Below are 21,817 nucleotides of genomic sequence, written 5' to 3' on the forward strand. Positions count from 1 at the left end.
AGGTGGTAAACGCGGAGGAAGGCGTCGCACCGCGCTTTTCTTGGATTTCGTCGGGGTATACTCTTCTTTCTTTTGCGCCCAAGGATTCCGCTCGAACGGAACAAGTTGCCTCTTCAATCTTTCTTCCCCCTCCCCTCTTCTTTCTCTTTCTATGGTTTTTCGAGAGAATGTCACTTTCCTTTTCTCTCATGAAGGAAGTTAAACGAGGAAGAAGATTTTTAAGATCAAGGAAGAAGATAAGCTGAAGATTATTTATGAGAAAATTCGCGAGAAAATAAAACGATCGACGGGAATATAGAGTGTAGATAGTAGTATAGATTTGACGTGTTTAATAAGATTCAATTTTCAAATATAAGAGAAAAAAGAGGGGGAAAGGAGAGCGAAAGAGAAAAAGAAGGGCTTGATAAGCCCTGGGGCGGTTTCAAACAAAATAGTTGCTCGTTTCTCGTTCGTCCCTTTCACTTCGCGACATTACTCCCCCGATTCTTTTACCGTCTCGCGGAAGATAGACACAGAAAGAAGAGGATGAGGGAGGAAAAAAATGCTTCTCGCTTTAATGAATGTCGTATTAAAAAAAAAACAAAATGTGTCGCGAATTCGAATAATTTTTTCGAATTTTTCCGATTATCCGCGAAACAAGGCCAATTCCAATGCTCTCCCATCGAATTTCTGTCTGACAATTAGAAACTTGTAAGTGAAAAGAGTATAGAGGTAATCGATAATATGCAAATCCTCATCGCGACTAGATCGACTGCCTTTCGACTCGCGTATCCCACCGTTCTCTAGAAGAAGCAGCTGTAAAAGCGGGATGAAATAAACGCGAGAAAATGAATGGCCGTGCGAATATTGCGCGATCTCCAGTGTGTCGCGTGTGTGAATGGAAAAGAAAGGGCGCGAGGAAGAAGGGGAGGAGGCGAAGGTTGTAACAGCGGAGTGTCGCTATGAAGAAGCGAAAGAACGATGGTGGACGAACGGTGTGATTAATGGCCGATTTCGCTTCTCTCTATCGCGAGTGTCCTTTTGTTCCTGCGTTTCGCAAAACGGCAGGCAGGCGTGTCTGTGGCAGTGATCAACGATCCCACGGAATTAATCTTCTCTCGTCCGCGTGTCCTCCTCCATCTCCTATTTCGCCCATTGCCCGGCTTATAAGAATATTTCTTTCGAATTATTTCTCCAATCACGATTTCTGTGTTCTCTTAGAATAGAATATTCTTTTACTCGAGGAATATTAAAATATCCTCTGTCGATTTCTTCGCGTTGCCTTTATTTATCGGGTCGGTTGTTATTTCGGGAATTACTTTTTGTTCTTAGAGTCTCTTGTGTTCCACGATTCAGTTTATTTTTTTTTGCATAAAAAATACGACGATCGGTAAATATTCAACGTGAAAGTGAAAGCGAAAGCGGATAATATTTCAATCAGGAATAATCGAGACTGGGAAGACGGATCTATCGGGTGGAAAGAAATTAGTCGTTGTTTAGAGTTTAGAGGCGCGGCAACGCCTCTTTGTATTCTTGGATCGTGGTCAAATCAGGCAAATCGGAGCCATTAGAAAATTGGTCGGCTAATAATAGAGGCTTGGTGGTTCGCGATGAACGACATAATCCGTTACATAAAGTCGAGCAACCTTTTCTCGGGACTATATAACCTCCTCCTAAATAATTACTAATTTTGTCAGAGTTAATTCTCCTTCCTCGAAGCTGCCTATCTACTATCCGATTCTATTCTGCTATTCGATCGATGCACAACTTCCCTTTGCAAAATTCCCCTTCCGAGGAGTGGACGAAGATGGAACAGGACACGATACTCGGATACGGAAGGACGAGGTAATCGATGATTAAAAAAGAAAAAAAAGAAAGAGAAAAGACAAGGACGCGGGGATCGCAATTTGGTTAAAAGGCCGGCAATTTAGGCTTTCGAGGCTGAAACGATCCCGTAATAAGCGTCCAATTAGATTTATTCATTCATAAAATCTGAGATGCTCGTTCCAGTCTGAGCTCCCGGCACAAGTACGCGCCACGGAGAATCGTCTTTTGTTCGAGAAACAATGAACCGAGCATAATGGGGAATAAAGGCGCCTGTGGGGAATGGCAGCAAGATTCTCGACGCCTGGATTCCGTTTCGATATTTCGCGTCAACTCGCCACAACTCGGCCTCCTCCTTCCCCCTTTCTCCTTCGAAAAAGAAAAAAAGGAAAGGGAAGGGAAGAGAAAGGAATCGAGCGAATTTTCGAAAAGGAGAGGGGAAGATTAATTATCTCCAAACACGAGAAATTGCGGAGCGGAAAAGTTGAAGTTAACCGAGATGGAGGAACAATTAAAATCGAATAATCGAGAGAAAGAGAGAGAGGAGGAGAGGGTCGGTTGGAAAAATATTCGATTGTCAATTGGAACCGTTTTGCAATTACTCGCGGGGGAAGGAAACGCGTTAAATAACGACGATACGGAAAATGGAGAATAACGGTGAACCAACACACAGGCCGCCGGGGAACAATAATAATCCGCTTCTGGAGGGAAAGAGAGAGAGAGAAAGGGGAGGAAAAGCGGCGCGAGAAGGGACGAGACGCCCCTCATCATCCACCGGATGCATCCGGAATTGAGAAACATTGAGGAGTGTCGGCCCTTCCCCGATTTTTCTCGGCAAAGAAAATCCCGGCTATCTCGTTTCTCGCGATTTTCGAAACCCGGGGAAATATGTACAGCGTCGAAGGAAGGAAAAACTACGCGGGAGAAAAAAAATAGCGCCTTTCATTTGCCCGCTGCCTTTCTTCACCTCGCCCACGCGCTACCTGAATTAACCTTTAGTTCATTACGCTGATGGAAAGGGTTGAAATCGATATTCGTGGGCTAGATTCTCGTCGAGGAAAAATCGGGACGATGTAAAATGTTTTCCCCACGAGGGGGAGGGAATGTTTTACGGGGCGCAGCAGGGTGTTGTTGATCAACTTATATCATGGTGGTTTTCGACTGGAGGAAGATCGAGAAGGGGAGAGAAAAAAAAAAAAGAGAGGACTGGATAGATCCGTTACGCCATGACAGTCGATTGCAAAAGTTCTCATACGGAGTAAATTCCGAACGAAAATCGATAATAATTTCGTTTTATTAATCGAGTAATACGCAGTAATGGAATATCGTAGAATCAGAAATCAATCCTTCCCAAAATCTGAAGCGTTATTTTATATATTTTATATTGTACTATAAGTTTTAATGTTATGTGTTATAGCCTTGCGTTACAATACGTGCAGGCGAAAGAATACATGTGCAACATCGGAGAATCGTAAGAAATCATTCATTCAACGTATATTACGTAAGATTTACGAAGAAAATTTTGCAATTGAATTTTAATTCTCCGCGTAGGCATAACTTCCTTTTTCGACAATTGGATGTGTCATCTTCTTAACGTTGATTGGAATAGAAGGAAGAAGGAAAAAAGGAGAAAGAGAGAGAGAAAGAGAGAGGGGAGGAGAAAAAAAAAAGGAAAAGAAGGACATTTAGGTGCGAACGAAGGGGACGTGGAGGAAAATGAAGTCTCGTAGGCGAGCGTGAAGAAATGCGAGGAAGAAGCTTTTGTTCAGTCTTTCGCATCTCTCTTTCTCAGTGTTCGGCATCGATGGAGAATACGTATCGGGAATAAGATTGCGGAGGATGGAGGATCCTTTTGTGCGCGCGGCTGTGATTAATGGCGGCACAATAGCGCGCGTGCCGTGGGATATGATCGTGTGCGACACACACACACACACACGGCCCAGGATGGATAGGTTTAACGCCGATTCCTCAAAAAATCAATATCGAAGACATACCTCGCACCTGACGTAACGCTCTAATCTTTTCCTAATACCCGCCAATCCTGCCAGATTAATCCTATCCGTTTTAATACGCGTCGTATTTTCCCTCCGCCACGTGTAAACTGTAAAATCTTTTTATCCTCGATTATGCACGGATCGAAGATGTTCGTCTTTGCTTCGAAATAAACTCTTTTCTATACTAATAGGAAAAGACTCGAGAGTTTTGTTGAAAGTAGAAAAAAGAAAAAAAAAAAGAAACATATCTAAATTGCCGATTTTTCCACTCCTGAAATCGAAAGCGACGATAAATAATATTTTAATCAAATTTCTCCAAAAGTCCCCGTTCTTGGTCTTTTTTTTTTTTTAGGATCGATTATATATACGATTGTCTGGTGTATTCAATGAAAAGTGATTTTCATGCTAGTGCATGGACACGTATAATTCGAGGCCATTAGAACGCGATGAACCGATTAAATGCACTTTGCGAAGAGTGAATCAAAACGATCATTATCCTTCATGATAGCTACGAGAGGGGGGAGGGGGATAAGGGGGAGCGTTAATTGCGAGACAAGGGTAGAAACAAGGCTGGGAGACGAGGGAACGGAATTAGAAGGGAGAGGATTCTCTTCGTTTCCGGTCTCGGGAAGCGGAAAATTAAGATGATTACCTATGAAACGAACCGATGTCCGATATTAAGCCCCAAGGAGAACTTTCGTTAATGAAACGATCATTAGCGAATCGTTAATTGGCCATCCATTGGTTCTCTCGTATTTTCATTCGAATAAAAATCTCACGTATCGGTATAACGAATTGGAAAATTTTGCAAAGAGGAGCTTTCTCTTTCCTCTGCACCCTGCTCGCGAGAGGAGACGAGTTTAAATCTTGTTGCATCGTCCACCAACCTATTTCTCTATTTACGAACCTCGTAAAGCGTACAAAGATTCGCGAAGAAATTTCTCTGCCCACGCGAGAGAGAGAGAGAGAGAGAGTTTTAAATTTCCATCGAGACGATGCACCTTAGAATATCCCAAAGAGCGTAGTAGGAAAGAAAAAACGAAACCTAGAACCCGTGCCACAGTGGACGCAAGTTTTATTTCAACACTCTTTCGACCGTGCACGTTGTTCGCGGCGGCAGGAAGCGGAAGCGTGTCTATGCGACACTGTCCACCCGGAAGCGATGGTTAACCGACCGTCAAGCCCTTCCCATTCTTCGCGTATGAAAAATGACGGGGGCGTATTGGCCGAGTGTTCGTAATAGCGGGGCTCGAAAAAGGGTGTTGTTCGCTCTCCTCGCTCTCCGAAAATATTGTGAAAATTCATCGAAACGGAACGGTGACATAAAGGCGTGGTCCATGCTGTTTTTTTTTTTTTTTTTTTTTTTTTTTTAACGAACCTGCTTCGATTCAACGCTCTGCACGCGCGAACCCGATCACTGTAATTTCGTTTTGCACGACGAACGGCGCATCGACAACGTTTCCAATTTTATTATTGTTATTACAAAATGCTACGAATACCCACGGTAAAATTTATCCTCGGTATCTGGTGCTCGCGTTAACCGAGTATAACGAGACACCGAGAATCGGAAATTAAAGAGGGATCTCTCGAGACACGAGAGGCTTACCTTGAGATAGGACCCGTAATACTTGGTGACGTATGGGCTGTCGCATTGGGACAGCACCATGATCTCCTGCTGTATATCTTCGATCTCATCCTCCGCCTCCTCGAGATCGATGATCTTGATGGCGACAACCTGCTGGGTCCTATTGTCGATGCCTTTGAACACCTCTCCGAAACTACCCTTCCCAATTCGTTCTTGTTTCGTGAATATCAGCTCGGGGTCCACCTTCTGCGAACAGATAAAACCAAATTATCTCCCTTCGGATGAAAATTCGGATGAAAAGGTAACGACGATTGGGGGAGGAAAAGGGGTGGAAGGGACTTGGCAAAGCTCTCCGCGATTTGCTACGCTTTTTGCCAAATCTCGCGGGGATGTTACAACGGCGAAAGTTTGAACGGATTTTACAGAGGAGGCCTGGTCTGGCAATAAGCGTTTTACCAAATTTCCTTCAACGACTCGAAACCACAATTGTCACGGCCCCTTTTTTGACAAACTTTTGAAACGAAAATCCGCCCCGATGCGGAAGAACTTTTACGGAATTGAAAGAAGTCGCGTCTGCTCGATTCTTCGTATCTTTACATCGCGCAAATGTTATATTAAATGTTATATTAAATGTGAAAAAAAAAGAAAAAAAGAAGGCGAAACACGGTCGAGAGGCCAATATACGATATTCCAAGCATTCTTTCGCACCTTCCAAGTGTTGAAACAATCGTAAAGCGTGAAGAGAGAACAGCCTCGGGATAGAATTACGACGAGCGTCAATCCTCGTTACGAGGAGGAATCAAAGATTCAGAGGAGAAGATCCATCCACGTGGGACTTTCTTTCCAACCGCACGTCCTTCGAAAGTCGAAGAATGCAGCCACGTCTGTGAGAAATGCAGTTCTCCTTGGCTCCTTTCTAACCGATGACACGTGATGTCATAGCGGATAGCAGAGAAATGCGGCGTATCGACTGACTAACTAATCCGTTGATTCGATTTGACATCGCTCGTAATCTCTCGTAGAAAAGCCTCGAAACTCTCGATCAAATAATCGAAATAATCAACGCGATGTCGAAGAAGGAAAGATCACGAGAAGAGAGGAAAAAAATAGATAGGGGAGGGAAGGGGGTTTTGCAAAAGCGCGAGAATAAAATCGATATCCAGGAAAATTCATCGGGGCGTTTGAAACGCTCTCTCGACTGTGGCGTGGACCACACAGTGTGAGAAAATTTGCAAAGCAGATTTTCCGCATTTTACCGGCCGTCTACCGCGCATTTTATACCGCTCTTCGCCCTTCCTCTCTATCTTCAATCCGGTCTCTATGATGCGAGCTTTTTATCTACGTGACTTTCCACGCGCGCGCCTTTCGCAAACACACCGAGTGGATTCTAAAAAAAAAAAAAAAAAAAAGGGAAAAGAAAGGGAGGGAGGGGAAAAATAGAAGAGAACGTAGTCTGTTTATCGCCGCTTTCATCTCGACCAAATTTTTCTCGTTGTTCGTTCGGAACAAACGCGGGCCATTCGCTTCAATTTCCACGCGGATCTGTCGTCGAAATTTAGGCTTCGTTTCCCAAACTCACGTTTCCAACGTTAAGGAAACATCTTGCAACGAAATCAATCGCCACCTCGAAGAGAGGTAACGAAAGTAGACAGAAGAGAAGAAAGAGAGAGATAAACGTCATGCTTGCGAATCATGGAGGAGGAAAGGAAGGTGGAAAAAAAGAATAAGTAGTTTCGACCAAGTTTGAAACGGCCTCGATTTCTTGCCTTATTTTTTTTTTTTTTCCCTCGGCGTAAACCGCTGTCGTTACGGCGATTAGAGCCGGCTGCTACTCGCCAGTTTCCCAGTGCCAAGAAGGAGAGATGAAAAACTCTGGAGGAGGCGGGGAGTGGGGGAGAAAGGATGGAAAATCGGTTGTACACGGTGTTTCACGGACGACCGGCCACGGAACGCGAACGATAAAGAGACAAATTGCGTCCGTGTGACGTTGCTCCGCGCGATAAAGTCGAGAAGAAGGCCGCGTCTTAGCTCCTTTTCCCTGTCTGATTGCCGATTGCATGAAACTCACGACACGAATTATAATTAACGAACGTCAACGGCACAGAGAGCCGGCAGATACGTGGTGGTTGAAGCACAAGGGAAGCTGAACATCGTCGCTTCGACGAAGAGATCTTCTGCTGCAACGATTCTTCTTGATTTTCTACACATCTTAGCTCTCGATTGAAAGATGCAGAGTTTCGAAATCAAAATTGATTCGTTCGATTTTTCATTTTTTTTTTTTTTTATTATCAATCGTGAAATATATCCATTGGAAATCTGATTCGTCTTTCGAGGGAAAATTCAAGTGGAAAGCGTGGTGTCACAAATCTTTCTCCTTCGCGATTTTCACGTGTCGTCAGTGAAGGAAGATCTTCTTGAAAAGATAAACTCGAATATATCGAATACTTCCTTTCCTTTATTTACGACTGATACTTATTTCTTGGATTCCCCCCCTTGCTCACTTTTCGGAAGAAAAGAACACGATCGAACATTTCACCTTCTTTATTTCCTCGTTATTTTATTCTCGAAGTTTCTTGCAGGCATAAGTAATTAAAGGCATAACGCTTTTTATCACCCGTTGGGATTAATAAAGTAGTTGAACGATCCAACTTTTTATTATTTTTTACTATCACATATGCATTTTCTCCGACTTCGATCGAGCAATAATAAACCGCCTCGTTTTACATTATTTCTCAAGGCGCGCGTAAAAAAAAAAAAAAAAAAAAAAAAAAAAAAAAAAAAATACGTTTCGAGAATTGTCGTAAATCAAATCGTCGCGCGTTTCCAAGAAGAAACGAGGAAGATATCGTAAGACGCGTCTGTCTGTCACCCCTCGAGCTGATAAGGGTCGAGACGCGCCCCGGGCAGTGAATTACACCGATGCGTGGTCAGACAATTAGCGAGAAAGTTGGCGCGGAGCGCCGCGTCTCTTGTTTCCCCAACTCGGTGATGCTGTTACGTACACTCCACTCTGCTCTCACAGCAGACCAGAAATTCTGATGGGCAAGTTATCCACCCCCGAAACTGAATTATCCAACAACCTCGTGTTAAAAGGGTCGCGTGTTACGCCTCGTATCGTTGCCAACCCGGTTACAACCCGCTCGCTCCGCGTTATATAATTGACGTAGCGATACCGACCTCCGTGTAAAATTAACGTTTCCACAACGCACCATATATTATTATGCGATAGAAACACTTCCACGCATACACACCTGTCTCTCTTTCTCTCGAAAGTTTCACGAGGAAAAATTGTCGATCGAGGTGGAACGAAAAATTTGTTGCAAAACCTCGAGGAGAAAAAAGAAGAATTGGCAGGAAACGAATCAAGAGAATGCACAATCGAGACACACACACACACACACACATACACAAGAAAAATGACACGTTAAGTTTTGAATATCGAACGAAGCGAAATATATAATCCCTCGAAACGAAGAAACCAACCTCCTTGCCAACTTCCTTACGCTGCCTCTTACGGACTTTCGCAACGTTTACAAGTCTATTTTAACCGGAGCTATTCTTCGTCTTGTCGATTCACGGCTTCCAAACCGCTTCGTCTTCTTAAGAAACTAGCGCTTAAAATCGATGAGTAACCACCTTCCGTTATTTTCCGCTTGACAAATCGTCGCACCATACGGATTACTTATCATTCCAATTTCACCACGACAAATTTGCGTAGCGAGATTTCATGCAAGATTCGCGCGTTCAGTGCGTTGCAGTTTCGAAGGGGGGATTCGTTTACTTTATTTACCCCAGGCACAGGAGGAGGGGGAGGGTAAACGTTTTTCGGCCGACTAAACACCCAGGCAACCGGGTGAAATTAATGCTCGAGGTGCGACGAGACGATAGCGGATGCGGGGAGGGAACGGGTTGGTATTTGGGCCTGACACAGCGAGCGTTCCAGGGTCAATCAGCAGAGTCAACATCGGCAATAATAGAACGGGCAAACAAAATCTGGCGCCACGGGATTACAATGTGTGTAACCAGACCTCGGATACGAAGACGCAACCGGGTTGAAACTCGACCCGGTTACGGAGTTGAAAATCTCATCGATCGTTTCTACCAACGTCTCGAGAAAAGGCAAACTTCTTTTTCCCGCGATCGATTATCGATCACTCTTTTTTTTTAACGAGTTCTGAACGAGCCACTTGGAGTGGGAGAGGAGATCGGCGGCGCGAGTGTTTTTTCATCGTCGTCGCGAGGGAAGTTTCGTTTGCGCGACTCTTCGTCGAAACGAGACGAAACGATCCGATGAAAAGGGACGTTTAATCTTCGCTCAGGAGAAAGGTAAGGCAGGAGATCGGTTCCGTCAGACAGACGAACGCGCCGCGCGATCAGAGCGATATTTTTAATCGCGCCCTTGTCCCGTCGATCGATCTCTCTTATCCTTCGCTATTTTTCACTTTTTTTTCAAAGTATCGAGAAAATCTCGATGTCGGATCTTTCCCACGGATAATAGCGATAATAATAGAGACGCGTGGCGCGATAATAAACGAGACACTCTTGGAAGCTGCGCGCCCCGATTGAATCGAAATACTGAGACAATCCTGTTTGTGAAAAAAGAAGAAGAAGAGGAAGAAGAGGAAGAGGAAGAAGACGAAGAAGAGGAAGAAGAAGAAGAAGAGGAAGAAGAAGAAGAAGAGGAAGAAGAAGAAGAAAAGGGCGAGGAAGAAGAGCAGGAGGAGGAGGAGGAAGAAAAAATTCGTGTTAATTCCTCGACGCACAGTGGCAAAAGTGGACCAAGACGATTTTCTAACGGGGTCGTTAGGTAATTGTGGAAGATTTCTGCGACGGTTGGCACGGCCGTTACAACGGCATTTCCATAAAAATCCAATTTACGATGGTCGGAGGGGAGGGGAACGGTGGGAAAGATTGTGGACGAGAGGAGGCTCGGCCGCCTTCAACGGCACAACTTCAACGGTGTTCGAAAGTAGTTCAACGAGCGTGCGTTAGCGCCATGTGTCGTTCGACCTCGTTTGTTGCGAGAGTAATTTATCGCGGGAGAGGGAGGTGAAAAATTAAAGTTTTTAAACGGCGTTTTCAGGGTTCGACCGAGTGATTCCGAGCGTGGCTGGCCGGAACGACGGGAAGACGGTGTTGTCTTCGCGGCTCGGGACGAATATCGCGCCTCGCGTTGCCTCTAAAATAAACGAAAATCGGCGCGAGTTTGCCTATAAGGAGATAAATCCCGGCCTCCTCGCTCTACTAACGGGATCAAAACGCGCGTTAAAACTCTCGCACGCGTTTCTAATTCCACGGGAGAATATGCCTTCTCTTTCTCCGCGGTATCCGCGTTCTTTAATATCATCCTTGTTTATTTTTCTTTCTTCTCCAAAGGTCATCAAGCTCGAATTCGAACGGTGTTTCCACCACTCAACAGGGATGATATCAGCGCGCATACAGCCTCCCCACCAGGATCCCCCCTAAATGAGTTGCCTCGTCGATTATTACGTTATCCTTAATTATCTTGAAAGCCCCGCCAGTCGCTCGCTAATTCGATCGCCAACTTTATCAGCCTCGATTATTTTCTTTTTCTCCTCCTTTCTCCAAGCGCTCGTGCTCTTATTCGTATCGCGGAGGAGGAGGAGGAGGAAGCAATCGACGAAACGCTAACTGTTTCTTGTTCGGGGCGGTTAACGCATAAGTACGAGAAACGATAATAACGCGATGGAATATTAATATTCGAAGAGGCGTAGCCAGGCACGCGCTACCTGCAAAACGTTGAACGAATATTCCGCGGTGAAACACAAAGTTCGACGATCTAACGGAATACCACCAGCCACGTTTCCCGATGCAGCTCACGGCGGCCTATCGCTTAGAACGATATTATACTTCGTACCGCGAGAAACTCCACGATGCACGCTCCGTGCACTCCGTTTATTTATATGTATGCCGACGCACGAACGCCGATACAATATGGACGATCATGCGGGGAACGCGACGATTGCGCGCGGTGGATTGAAATCGCATCCCGCTTCCCCGGGATCCCCCGCCGCGCGATGGACGTTTTCTCGGTTTCACAACGAGGCGGAGGAATAGTTTCGGGTACGGAGGGATTCGGGAGGGGGACGCGTGTCTTTTTTGAACAGAAGCATCTTTGGAATTCGAATGACGCGCCCGTTCCTTCCCGCTGGATCCGTTCACGAATCGTCCGAAATAAATATTTTGGAGGCGCGGTTGTGAAACGAAGGAGCGGAGAGTTCGACCTTGCGCTGGCCTCGGCCGTTCTCGCACGAAAGGGGGAAGAAAAAAGGAGCACACAGCCTCCGAGATATCTTACGGTCCTCGAGAATCCTGTTACACCGGTATTTCCTCATTGCACCGGGGTAATCTGTATAAGACGGATTCTTTTATCGATATCTTCTCTTTGTTGGAACCTAGTTTTTCCAATTACTTTCGAAACAAAGAGAGAGAGAGAGAGAGAGAGGAAAAAAGAAGAAGAGAGAAATAGTTCTTATCCATCTATTAATAAATTGGGACAAATTTCCTTCCTTCCTTTCCAATCCTTTTTGGGTTTTAAACATTTTTTTCCAACTTCGTAATGTATACTTCCTCCTACTTCTTTTTCTTCTTCTTCCTCTGTCGAGGGGAATAAGAAGAAACGGACAGCCTGTATCGGTTTTCGTTCAACCGCAAATTACTTCGGGAACCGTTTCTTCTCCGTTCCATTCTCAGTGGCAGTCCATCTCCGAGGCATTCGATCGAATTGCTTGAAACGCAACACCGAGACCACTTTCTAGCATCGCCTCCTGTCTCGGGTTGCCTACGGGACTTTGAGGTTAGGGTTAAGCAAAGTTTTCACGAAGAAAACTGGTATCTCTCTCTCTCTCTCCCTCTCTCTGGAGAGATACATTCGATTTAAGATCATCAACGCATGGCGTCGGTTCCATCCATTCGAAAGGAAAACAGTTACGTTTCACGAGAAGAGGAGAAGGGAGAGATTCTCTCGTGTTTTAATTCGAAGAGTTAAATACACCGGGTAGATTTTTCGACATTCCTTCACGATCGGTTTTAAGCCTCGTACGGTATTCCACGCCGTGTTTTTCCATATACTCGCTACGCATAAGAAAGATTCGTGCTCCCTTGCCTTTCTCTTTCTCTGCCCACTCTTTTATCCTCACCGATGGTGAGGATAAAAAAACCTAGCCGAATGTAAACCGTTCGACGTTACCTAAGTATGATAAATATAATTCCCCCTCTTTCCCCTCGTTCTCAACCTCGTTATTAATCTCGTTAAACGGACGTTTGCGTAACTTTTCGCTAATAATGATACGCGTTGTCGAAATAATATAAGAGAGAGAAAAATGTTTCCCCGACGTTTCGAGTCGAAGATGAAAAGACGTTGGCCCCAACTCACCGAGGGTGTGGTACTCCTGTGCGTTCCAGGCTTGGAGGAATGCAGAAGAGGCGCGCTCTTAGGATTGGCGGATCCATTTCCGGAAGGCCTTTGGCCGTCCGCCCTTCTGGAGGGCGGCGGGGGCGGATGCGACAGAGGCCTGGCCTGTGTGTTCCTGGGATGCTGGGGCCCTTGGAAATGCTGGCCCCACGATTGGCGAGGCGCGTAGCCCACGTAACCACCGGAAACGAACTGCGCGGAACCGTTCAAGTGGGGCGGCGCCATCACCGCCGTCTGCTGCGCCTGGCCGCCGTTTCGCATTTTTCGCCCGCACTTCTCGTCCCGGTCAATGTCAAATCGGCACACACGCGGCTCCGATCACTGGGTCAACAGTTTCCGCGGAGGCCAGCTGTTCCCTCGCAATCTCCCCTCGCGCGACTTCCCCTTTGCCGCGCATTTCCTTGCAACCTCCTTCTTCCCCCTCCTTAGACTCGTTAGCCTCGCCACCACTTCTCTGCCGATATTTCTCTGCCGTTTTTTAATCCCCTTTTCGCGAAAAGAAACAAATCGGAAATTGTTGTGCGCTTGTGTGAAATTCCAGAACGAGGAGAGCTCGATATGCTGCGAGGAGGATAATATGTTGCTTATTTCTCTCGCTTCTTCTTCTTCTTCTTCTTCCTCTTTTTTACTTGTTCGAAATAACATCGACTGCTGATATTATCACTCTCCTTTCAAATTCAAGATAACGAATCGAAATTCGTGAAAGAGGAGAGCTTCGATACTATGCGCCAAAAAAAACTTTTCTTTTCTTTCTTCGAAATCGAAATGTTTAAAATAACGAAGCTACGAAATTGCGATAAACGCAGGAGCAAATGGAAGAAGTAGCCGCGATTCGCATCGGGGATTCGAGGGGTGGTCACGCGATTTTAATCGAATCGAAGCAGCCTCGAACGGGGATTTCTCCCAGAATGGTTCACCCTGTTGTTCTATTGGGAACGGGCTATAGGCTACCTACCAGCCTCTGTCTATCCGACATTGTCGTGCGTTGAATTTCGATTCTCCGTTGGCGGTTTCGCCCGATCGATCTCATTCTCGGTTGACCCAGATTATCACCGATATCGGTTTATCTATTTTTACCAACACTCCCGTAGTATTTTCGCATTTTTAACGAGTTTAGTATCGTATAGTTACGGGCATAAAAAACGAGCGCACACCGGTTGGTTGTCCCCCTCTTCCTCTCTTTGTCCGGAATTACTCGTGGATTTTCGTTAAATCTGCATAAATGGAATGGAACTGGTTTTTCCCAGGTTTGTTTTTCGGGGAAAATATTTCCCCGCGATCGAGGGAAGAAACATTTTCCACGGGAAATTTCCAATCCTCCCTTCTTTCCTTTCTCTCGAATCACCGAGAACGCAGGCGGCCGATGTTCGTTCGAGGAACAAAAGTTTCTTTCCAACGAAATCGAAAGAACTACTTTTTTAGGGGATGAGCAAAGTGGAAAGAGAGAAATTGGAGCAGCCATCTGTTCGGAAAATCGGCCCCTTTCTTCCCGCGTTTTCCTTTAAAAAAAAAGATCCCTCTTGTCTCACAGAATAATAGCCACATGGAGTATCGTTCCAAGATCCTCTTTTGTCCTCTTTTCTTTTTACGAATTATCGAGGCCGAAAATTGGGACGAAAGTGAGGAAAAGGTTTCCGTTTCGCGGAAGAAGATTTACGCGCGCGAGTCAAAGATTCTCTTCGAGGGGATCTTAAATCTAAATTTTACGAGAATAACTTTTCTCGAATCCAATCGAGTCGAGAAATCCGATCGTAAAGTCGCATGCGCAAAATTTCGCACGCTTTACATCGTCGTTAACCGAAATACGATGGCGCAAACGATGGATATTTCTCGAAGTATGATCGTTTACGATTTTACGTAAAAAAAAAAAAAAAAAAAAAAAAGAGGCTATTCTTGCGCCGATCGAATTTCCAACCATCGAATATCGGTGATATTTAATTAAAACGGTGCAAGTTCAGTGCCAAACGCGACACGATCAACCCACGATTAAAAATAGGAGCACCGATGGAGATAATAATCTGGGTCAGTAAGAGGAGGGGAGGGGAGGGGAGGCAAGATGATTCCAAGCACGATCAGATTGAATTTCTGTTTGCACTGGCACATGGACGGAATATCGATCGTCGAAAGGCCGCTGGCATGGCCAGAAAATAAAGAGAGAGAGAGAGAGAGAGAGAGAGAGACTGGCCGCTTAAAAGCCCGAAGATCTTTCATCGAATGGGTCAAGATCGGTATTCCCGATCCGCCACGAATCATTTCGAGGAAGTCACGAATTTCTCCTTTTCTTCCTCCCTCTCTTTCTCTTCCTTTCTCCACCCCCTAGTTGCTCTCCATTTAAATTCACCGAGCAAAGAGGTTTTGCCTTGATGAATATTCAGCGTAATGAGTGGACGGTGTTCTCGATCTATCAACGTCATTCACCTTCGTCGATCTCCTTCGTAGATTGTTCGACTAATGATCTCGAAGATCGCGACGGAAACCAAAAAAGGCGAGGTGGAGAAAAAAAATGGATGAGATATCGCGTTTCGTTGCCTGTGCGTCGAGACGACAGGAAAATTTTTATCAGAAAAAAAAAAAAAAATGTATTCGAAGGAGAGGAAGAGAGAGAGAGAGGGATTAATAACGATTAATCGAAAAGAGTGGGAAAGAGCTACGTCAAGGAAGTTGGCTACATCGAAGGAATTAACCCAAATTACGCCGATCGCGAAGAGATCGAGACTCCATCGATCGAGACGAGACACGCGTCACGTCATTCGTGATCACGCAACCGATCGGGCACGCTCGAATAACTTTCAGGGTGGCAGCTTCCGGCGGAAGCATGAGAGAAGCATGAGAGAAGATCGAGTTCGCTGCACTATCGATGGCTCACGATGCCTCTAAATCACCGAGCCGAACCGGTGATTAACTCCGGTCCGAAGATAATCTCCGATCCGAAAGGAGAGAAGAAGCGCACCGTCGTTCCGCTATTTCCAATCGATTTTACAAACGATCCCCGTTCGCATCATTTACTACGATTTCTAGATTTCTTTCTTTTTTTTTTTTTTTCATTTTTACTTTAATTACCACTTCGATCGAATCGATGGCTCGCAAATTAGAAGAACCTATATCGAGTCTATCGACGTTCAACGATACGAGCAACGAAGTTTTAGATATTATTTCTCCGTCAAGCGATATCGAATCATTAATAAGTACGAACATAGCAAGCCTATTTTTATTTATTTTTTATTGAAATTGCGTTGGTTATAAATGAAAGCCTAAAACGATTGGAAGTACGCGGTATCGAAAAATGATACCAAGTATCTAAAAAAACTTTGACACGTTTTATTATTAGCTCGAACATCGCAGTAGGAGAGTCTGAGTGATCAGAACACAAGGCGAAACACCGTTTTATCTAATTGCTTCGGCCGACTGTAAAGTTGCGCAATGCCGGCGCATAAATTGCGCAAAATATTCGAAACGTTTCGCCGTTTATTTATAGCGCGTGGTTAAAAACGAGCTCGAACGCAGCTGAAAAATCTCTCGTTCCACTCTTTGACGAGTGTTAGCGCGGATACAACCTCTCTCCTTCGAAAAAAGCGGGCAAAAGCGAATAAATCGAAAGTTAGTAGTAAACGAATTTGCGAAACAGAGATCCTCGATGGACGGAGAACGACTCGTTAAATTATATTCCCTCGAAAAGAAGGGAAGGAGAGGGAAGGGAAGGATGGAGGATTCGATAAACGACGTGTAATTACTCTAGCATTGTTTTCCCAAGTTCGAGAAGAAGACCGAGAGTCGAAGAAGAATAAGAAAAAGAACTCTCGTTTTCGATCGCCACCGCGAAAATCTCTCGTCGTCCCTGTTGGGAACAGTGAAAACGTGGGACGTGCGTCGACAGCGGACAAAGAGGCACAAAGAGAGGATGCGCCCAGAAGAGGGGATAATCGCGTCATTAGCCTCGAGTTGAAGTCAAAGCTGTGGAAAAATAAACTTCGAGTCGATTCCCAAGAAGAAGAAAACTTTTCTACGAGATCGAAGTGAATAGAATACGAAGAAGAAGAAGCATTTTCAACCAACAGCCGATCGTTGGATCGAGCTCTGTTTCCTTTTTTAAAAAATCAAGCGCGTCGCGTGTCGCATGTCCCTTACTCGGCTCGTCCGTTACTCGGAATAATTGGGGCTCGACTCGGTTGCACGTGCGTCCAGGCGATGCACGCGCTTTCCTGCGTGTCGGTTTGGCATTCGACGGCCGACCGTTAATTGTTAATCGTGACGCGTAGGCGGATACGAAAGCGCGCGGCTTTATTAGGCTACGCCACGCGGAGATCGACTCTCCGCGCCCCTCTGCCGAGCCCTCTGTCTTTTTACGGTGCACCGTCGTCAAATCGGGAAAAGGAATCCGTCGAGGCTCGTGGAATTGTCGGAGGAGAAACGCAAGTGCCTCTCGTTTGTGCGAAACTTGGTTCCTCCTTGGTTCAAAGACACCGGAAAATTGAGCGTAGAGAGGCGTGTTGTATCGGGCGAGGCGCGTTTCACGGTTAAGTAGATTTGCCCGTTTATGATCAGACGCGCTTTCAAGCGAGCTTCTCTCTAAGGGTGTCAAAGCGTAATGGCGATAACCGTGCTAAGTGAAAGAAGTATCTCTCCAACGAAGGAACAATAAACGGAGAAGAACGTTCTCCTTGGAAACTTTATCATTTCTACAAGTAAATTCTCTTATGAATTTTTTCCTCGATCGTTCCATATCATTTCGTTGAAATATATACTTTTTCTCCTCTTCTCGAGCTGCTTCTTTTCGCTCGTATTCCGACGAGCAAGTAGTTTCAGTCCAACCTTTCAAAGAAATCCCGGCTAGTAACCGAGGAGGAAAGTGTCGAGACTCGAAAGGAAAGGGGGGGAAAGAAATTGCCGGTTTCAGCTGAAAATCGCTCCATTTCTTAAGCGGCTTGAAGGAGACATTAAGCGACACATTTCGCCGTACAATAGAAAATCGCTCGAGTTTCGCGTCCCGTTATCGTACGTCTCCGTACGCCAAAGAAAAGAGCGAGGTTTTTCGCGAGGCTCCCCTCCCAACCGTGGAGGAAAAAAGCGAAGAAGAAAGAAGCGTAGAAAAGGGGGAAAAAAGCGAAAAAAAATTTCAACCGACCTACACATCCTTTTTTTCTTTTTTTTCCGCCCGTGAAAACTACCCAGCTACCTAACGCGCCTAATCCCCTTAATCGTTCCTCCACGCACGCGACCACCCACCTCTCTTCAACGGACGAGTTCCCGTACACAGCGTTGATACGTGAATAGAGCCCGCCTTTCTAAGCGGAGAGAAGGAATCGAGCCTCGGCTCGGGCGAAACTCGGCCATTCTTTGAAACGGTGCCGTACACGCGCGTGCACGCACACACGCGCGCTTGCTCTGCGCGGTGGAGGGGAAGTCGGAGGGGAAAAATTAGCGACTTTCATTACGGGCGCGAGCACGCGGCGGCTGCATTTCGCGCGGACGGGGGAAGATGATTTCATTCCGGAGGGAGAATGCGAATTTTTCGTTTTGGCTCGCGCCTCGGCTTCAACGCATCTCTGGTTGGCCGGTGCCGCGTACACCACATTACCGCGCACCAACTTCTTGTGTAACTTTTTGAACGGCAGCTCGACGGGTGTAACGGTACCCCGTCGAGGAACGAGCTACCAAGCGGCTCGCTACGATTAGAATTAACGTTCTCGATTCTCCGCACCTGGATCGACGATCGATCGCGGGGAGGGGAGTCGAGGAAAGCACGCCGCTTTCTCCGCGTTACGCCAAATAATACACCAGCCTTTCCTGTACAATCCTGGTGGATTCGATGCGAATCGAATCTACCTTTTTTTTCCAGGAGTAAATAAATAAATAAATTCGGAAAGAAAGATTCGGGGATGGGAAAAAGCGTCGGAACGAAGGATCGGTTCGCGCAGCAGTGCATGCACGGTCTGCACTGTTTGCACGATTCGATCGATTTCCGCAAATGGTGGCTCGTTAAAACGAGCGATACGCCCCTCCCAGCGTTTCTTTCTTGGAAAACGCTCGAAACCAACCTTCGACGTTGGCCAGGAAAAGCGCGGCGTTTTTAACGCAGCTACATTTTTCCGCGCCGGGAAACGTAGCTCCAATGGAAGCGAGAAAGGAAGACGACGCGGCATCGGTGCAGTGCTATATCACAGACGATAAAAAAAGAAAAATATCGATCACTGACTTTCGCCCGAGACTTCGACGATTAGCGCCACGACCAAGATCGTTTACTAATCTATCTGCTGTTTATCCAGTCTAATTGCTATTCGAGTCAATCGCTTCATTCCGTCCTATTTAAGCGCTACTCTTCTCCTTTTTTTTTCTTCCTTTCCTTTGCTTGCTACGAACTTTTCGTTTACCCGTTCGTTTATCCTTCTCGGTAATTTCCTTTTGGAAAACGGGAGGCAATTTTTCACGCCACGCGCGAAAAACCCGAGTAAAAATTTTTCCAACGAGGGAGAGCAACGCAAGCGTAACGCGTTGCCAATGGTGGTATCGCAGTGATGGAAATGATGGAGGTTACGATGCAACAGGATGGAAATGCCTAATTTATGTAACGCGATTCGGTCGATCCCTTTTCTCTTTTCGCGCGGTGGTAGTGAAAGTGAGCGAGCTGCCTTGCGCGGATAAACGGCGATAAAGCGATCACCTCCAACCAAACTCGTTTCTCCTCTTATATATATATATAATACACGGTGGAAACTCGACCGTTTTTCCAATCGAATATCGAGCGACGGTTTCGTTAAAAAATGCACGCGCGATGAACCGTGATATATATATATATATCTCTCTTTCTCGTAAAATAAAGCGAAAAAAATAACAACGGAAGGAGTACTTTATCTCTTTAATCGTAATCGTTCGTTTTCTTCGAATTAACGGCGGAAACGTTAATTAGAGAAGAAAAAGAAAAAAAAAACAGAACGATGTCAGTCGCGCGACTGGCAATAAAAAAGCGTCCTAAAACGGAATGGAATATTGGCGCGCGCAATTTTTACACGGAGCGACCAAGTTTAAAGCGTCCATTTTATTGCTTTTCCGTGGCTCGACGGTTGTTTCCGCACCGGCATTTTTCTTCTTTAAACCGAAAGTCAATGACTGCCGCGTATATTATCCCTCTTTTTCCTCTCTTCTCTCTCTCTCTCTCTCTCTCTCACTCTCTCTCTCTCTCGGCGTGCCAGGACAAGGCTGTGCGTTTTTGCATTGCTAAGCGAGACAGCCTCGCGGAGATTAAAGCGAGGTGGTGGCAAAGGAGGAAAGAGAGACGCGCAACACCGCCGATCCTTGAATATTTTTCTCGGTTAATTACCGGCGCCGAAGGAGCCGCTTTTCATCCGCGAGACGGACCAACAAGAGTTAAGTAACGACCACTTTCACTCATTTCCACGGCCAACCCCCTTCAGACCTTTCCCGGGTTTACTTCTTTTTCCATGAAAATTCACAAGCCAACCCCTCCTCCCGCGATTCCCATCTTCTCGCGTTTTTTACGACTTTCGACGGAAACGCGCCGCCTCTTTGATCCTTTCCTCTTCCATTCCGTGCACGGCCACGACTATTACCTTTCCGCGGAAATATCTCTCTCTCTCTCTCTTTCTCTCTTTCGCTCCTTTGCCCCTTTTGCCCATCCATCGACGAGGAAACTCCTCCCCTCCTCCCTTCCCTCCCCTCGATCCCTCATCGAGGAGCAATAATTATTTCGAGCAGTCCGTTTCTAGTCGTCTCTTTCCCGCCTTAGATGCACCACGGCACAGGCCATTTTATGCTCTGAATAATCCTGCCACTATAAGGAGAATTAACCTAGCGTGCCCGAAAGCACACTACCTTACTTATATCCGTCGGCCGAGACGTACGTCGCGTGGATCGTTTAACCCACTCTCCCGCTGAAAACAATTTAACGCCGATTCGTTTTCTTCGCGGGATTGTCATCCCGCCCGTATCCGAGAATTGAGAAACGAGAGCACGCGTGTACGAGAAACGACAGAGTCGAGAAATACCCGGTTAAAAATCCTGAAATCGACGGCCGTGGTAAATGGCGGCGGCCTGACATTTAAATGTCACACAGCGGCGAACGTGCAACAACAACGCAATTCCCCGAATTCCCCGCGTCACGTTTCTCTTCGGTACACTTTGCTCTTTGCTTCTTCGGAGAAACAAACGAAATCTCGAGAGAAACAGGAAGATGGGGAGGGGGGAAGGGGGTTGGTGCCTCCTCTCGAAGAGAAGAACGACGGGGGAGGGCGGTTGACAAATCGTTATCCCGGGATCATTCGGGAAACGTCCGCTTTCTTCGTCGTCCACCTGCCAAGACAACCGATCACCCCGATAACATATGTTCGAAGTCGCGTTTATCGGACGATTTATTCTTTCCCCTCCTCTCCAAATCGAGTCGCTCGTTCTGCAATCCACCACCACCTCCGTTGCTCCTTGAATCTTTCTTCGTTGTACCTGAAAATATCGATGCATCGGTCGTCACCGATGGCAACCGATCCACGGTCCACGGATTCCTCTTTGATCGTGCAGTGATCTGGAAATCGTAGAATCGTTCCAACGTTCACTGTATCCGGTTATCACTCATCGATAAACACCAAAAATTTATTCATTCCTTTCCTCGTTCACCACGTTATCGTATCCATGTTTCTTTTCCTTTGTAAGGTAAGGTAAGTCACGTTTCAATCGATCGGAGAACAGGCCATATTTGCTACACTTTCGTGGAACATGGTCGAAGCTGGAATCACCGGCGAGAAAGGAAAGGAACGCGGTTTTCGCAGGCAGAACGCGGCTGGCTCGCTGACCGGTTGCCTGCCAGTTATTGTCCGCGGCCGCTTTCCAACTGACACGCGGTGCAGCAGCGCGAAGAAAGGCGCGGGAGAGACCGTCGTGGGACGTCAAAGTGGTAGGGGAAACGGTGGGGAATGGCTGGTGGACGATACGGACACCCGATAGACAAGCTCGTGGCGATAGGATTTGAAACGCTTCGAATCGCTTCGAATATAA

The 21,817-nt window shown here is 46.1% G+C and overlaps 1 protein-coding gene across 3 annotated transcripts in view; it reads right to left on the reverse strand.

The window, feature by feature from the left end:
- LOC122714321 (serine/threonine-protein kinase 26) overlaps positions 1-21,817 on the reverse strand; it is a 77,426-nt gene that overhangs the window by 5,165 nt on the left and 50,444 nt on the right. For 2 of the 3 annotated variants that reach the window (XM_043935576.1, XM_043935575.1), the window contains one exon: positions 5,404-5,628. In XM_043935576.1, the coding sequence (XP_043791511.1) occupies positions 5,404-5,628 (225 nt within the window). Of the gene's footprint in view, positions 1-5,403; positions 5,629-12,778; positions 13,304-21,268; positions 21,608-21,817 lie in introns of those variants that run through there. The other variant, XM_043935574.1, reaches the window with a different exon arrangement.

The sequence above is a fragment of the Apis laboriosa genome, unplaced genomic scaffold, assembly GCF_014066325.1.
Source record: "Apis laboriosa isolate Shangri-la unplaced genomic scaffold, ASM1406632v1 scaffold29_cov151, whole genome shotgun sequence".
In the NCBI taxonomy this organism is placed as follows: domain Eukaryota; kingdom Metazoa; phylum Arthropoda; class Insecta; order Hymenoptera; family Apidae; genus Apis; species Apis laboriosa.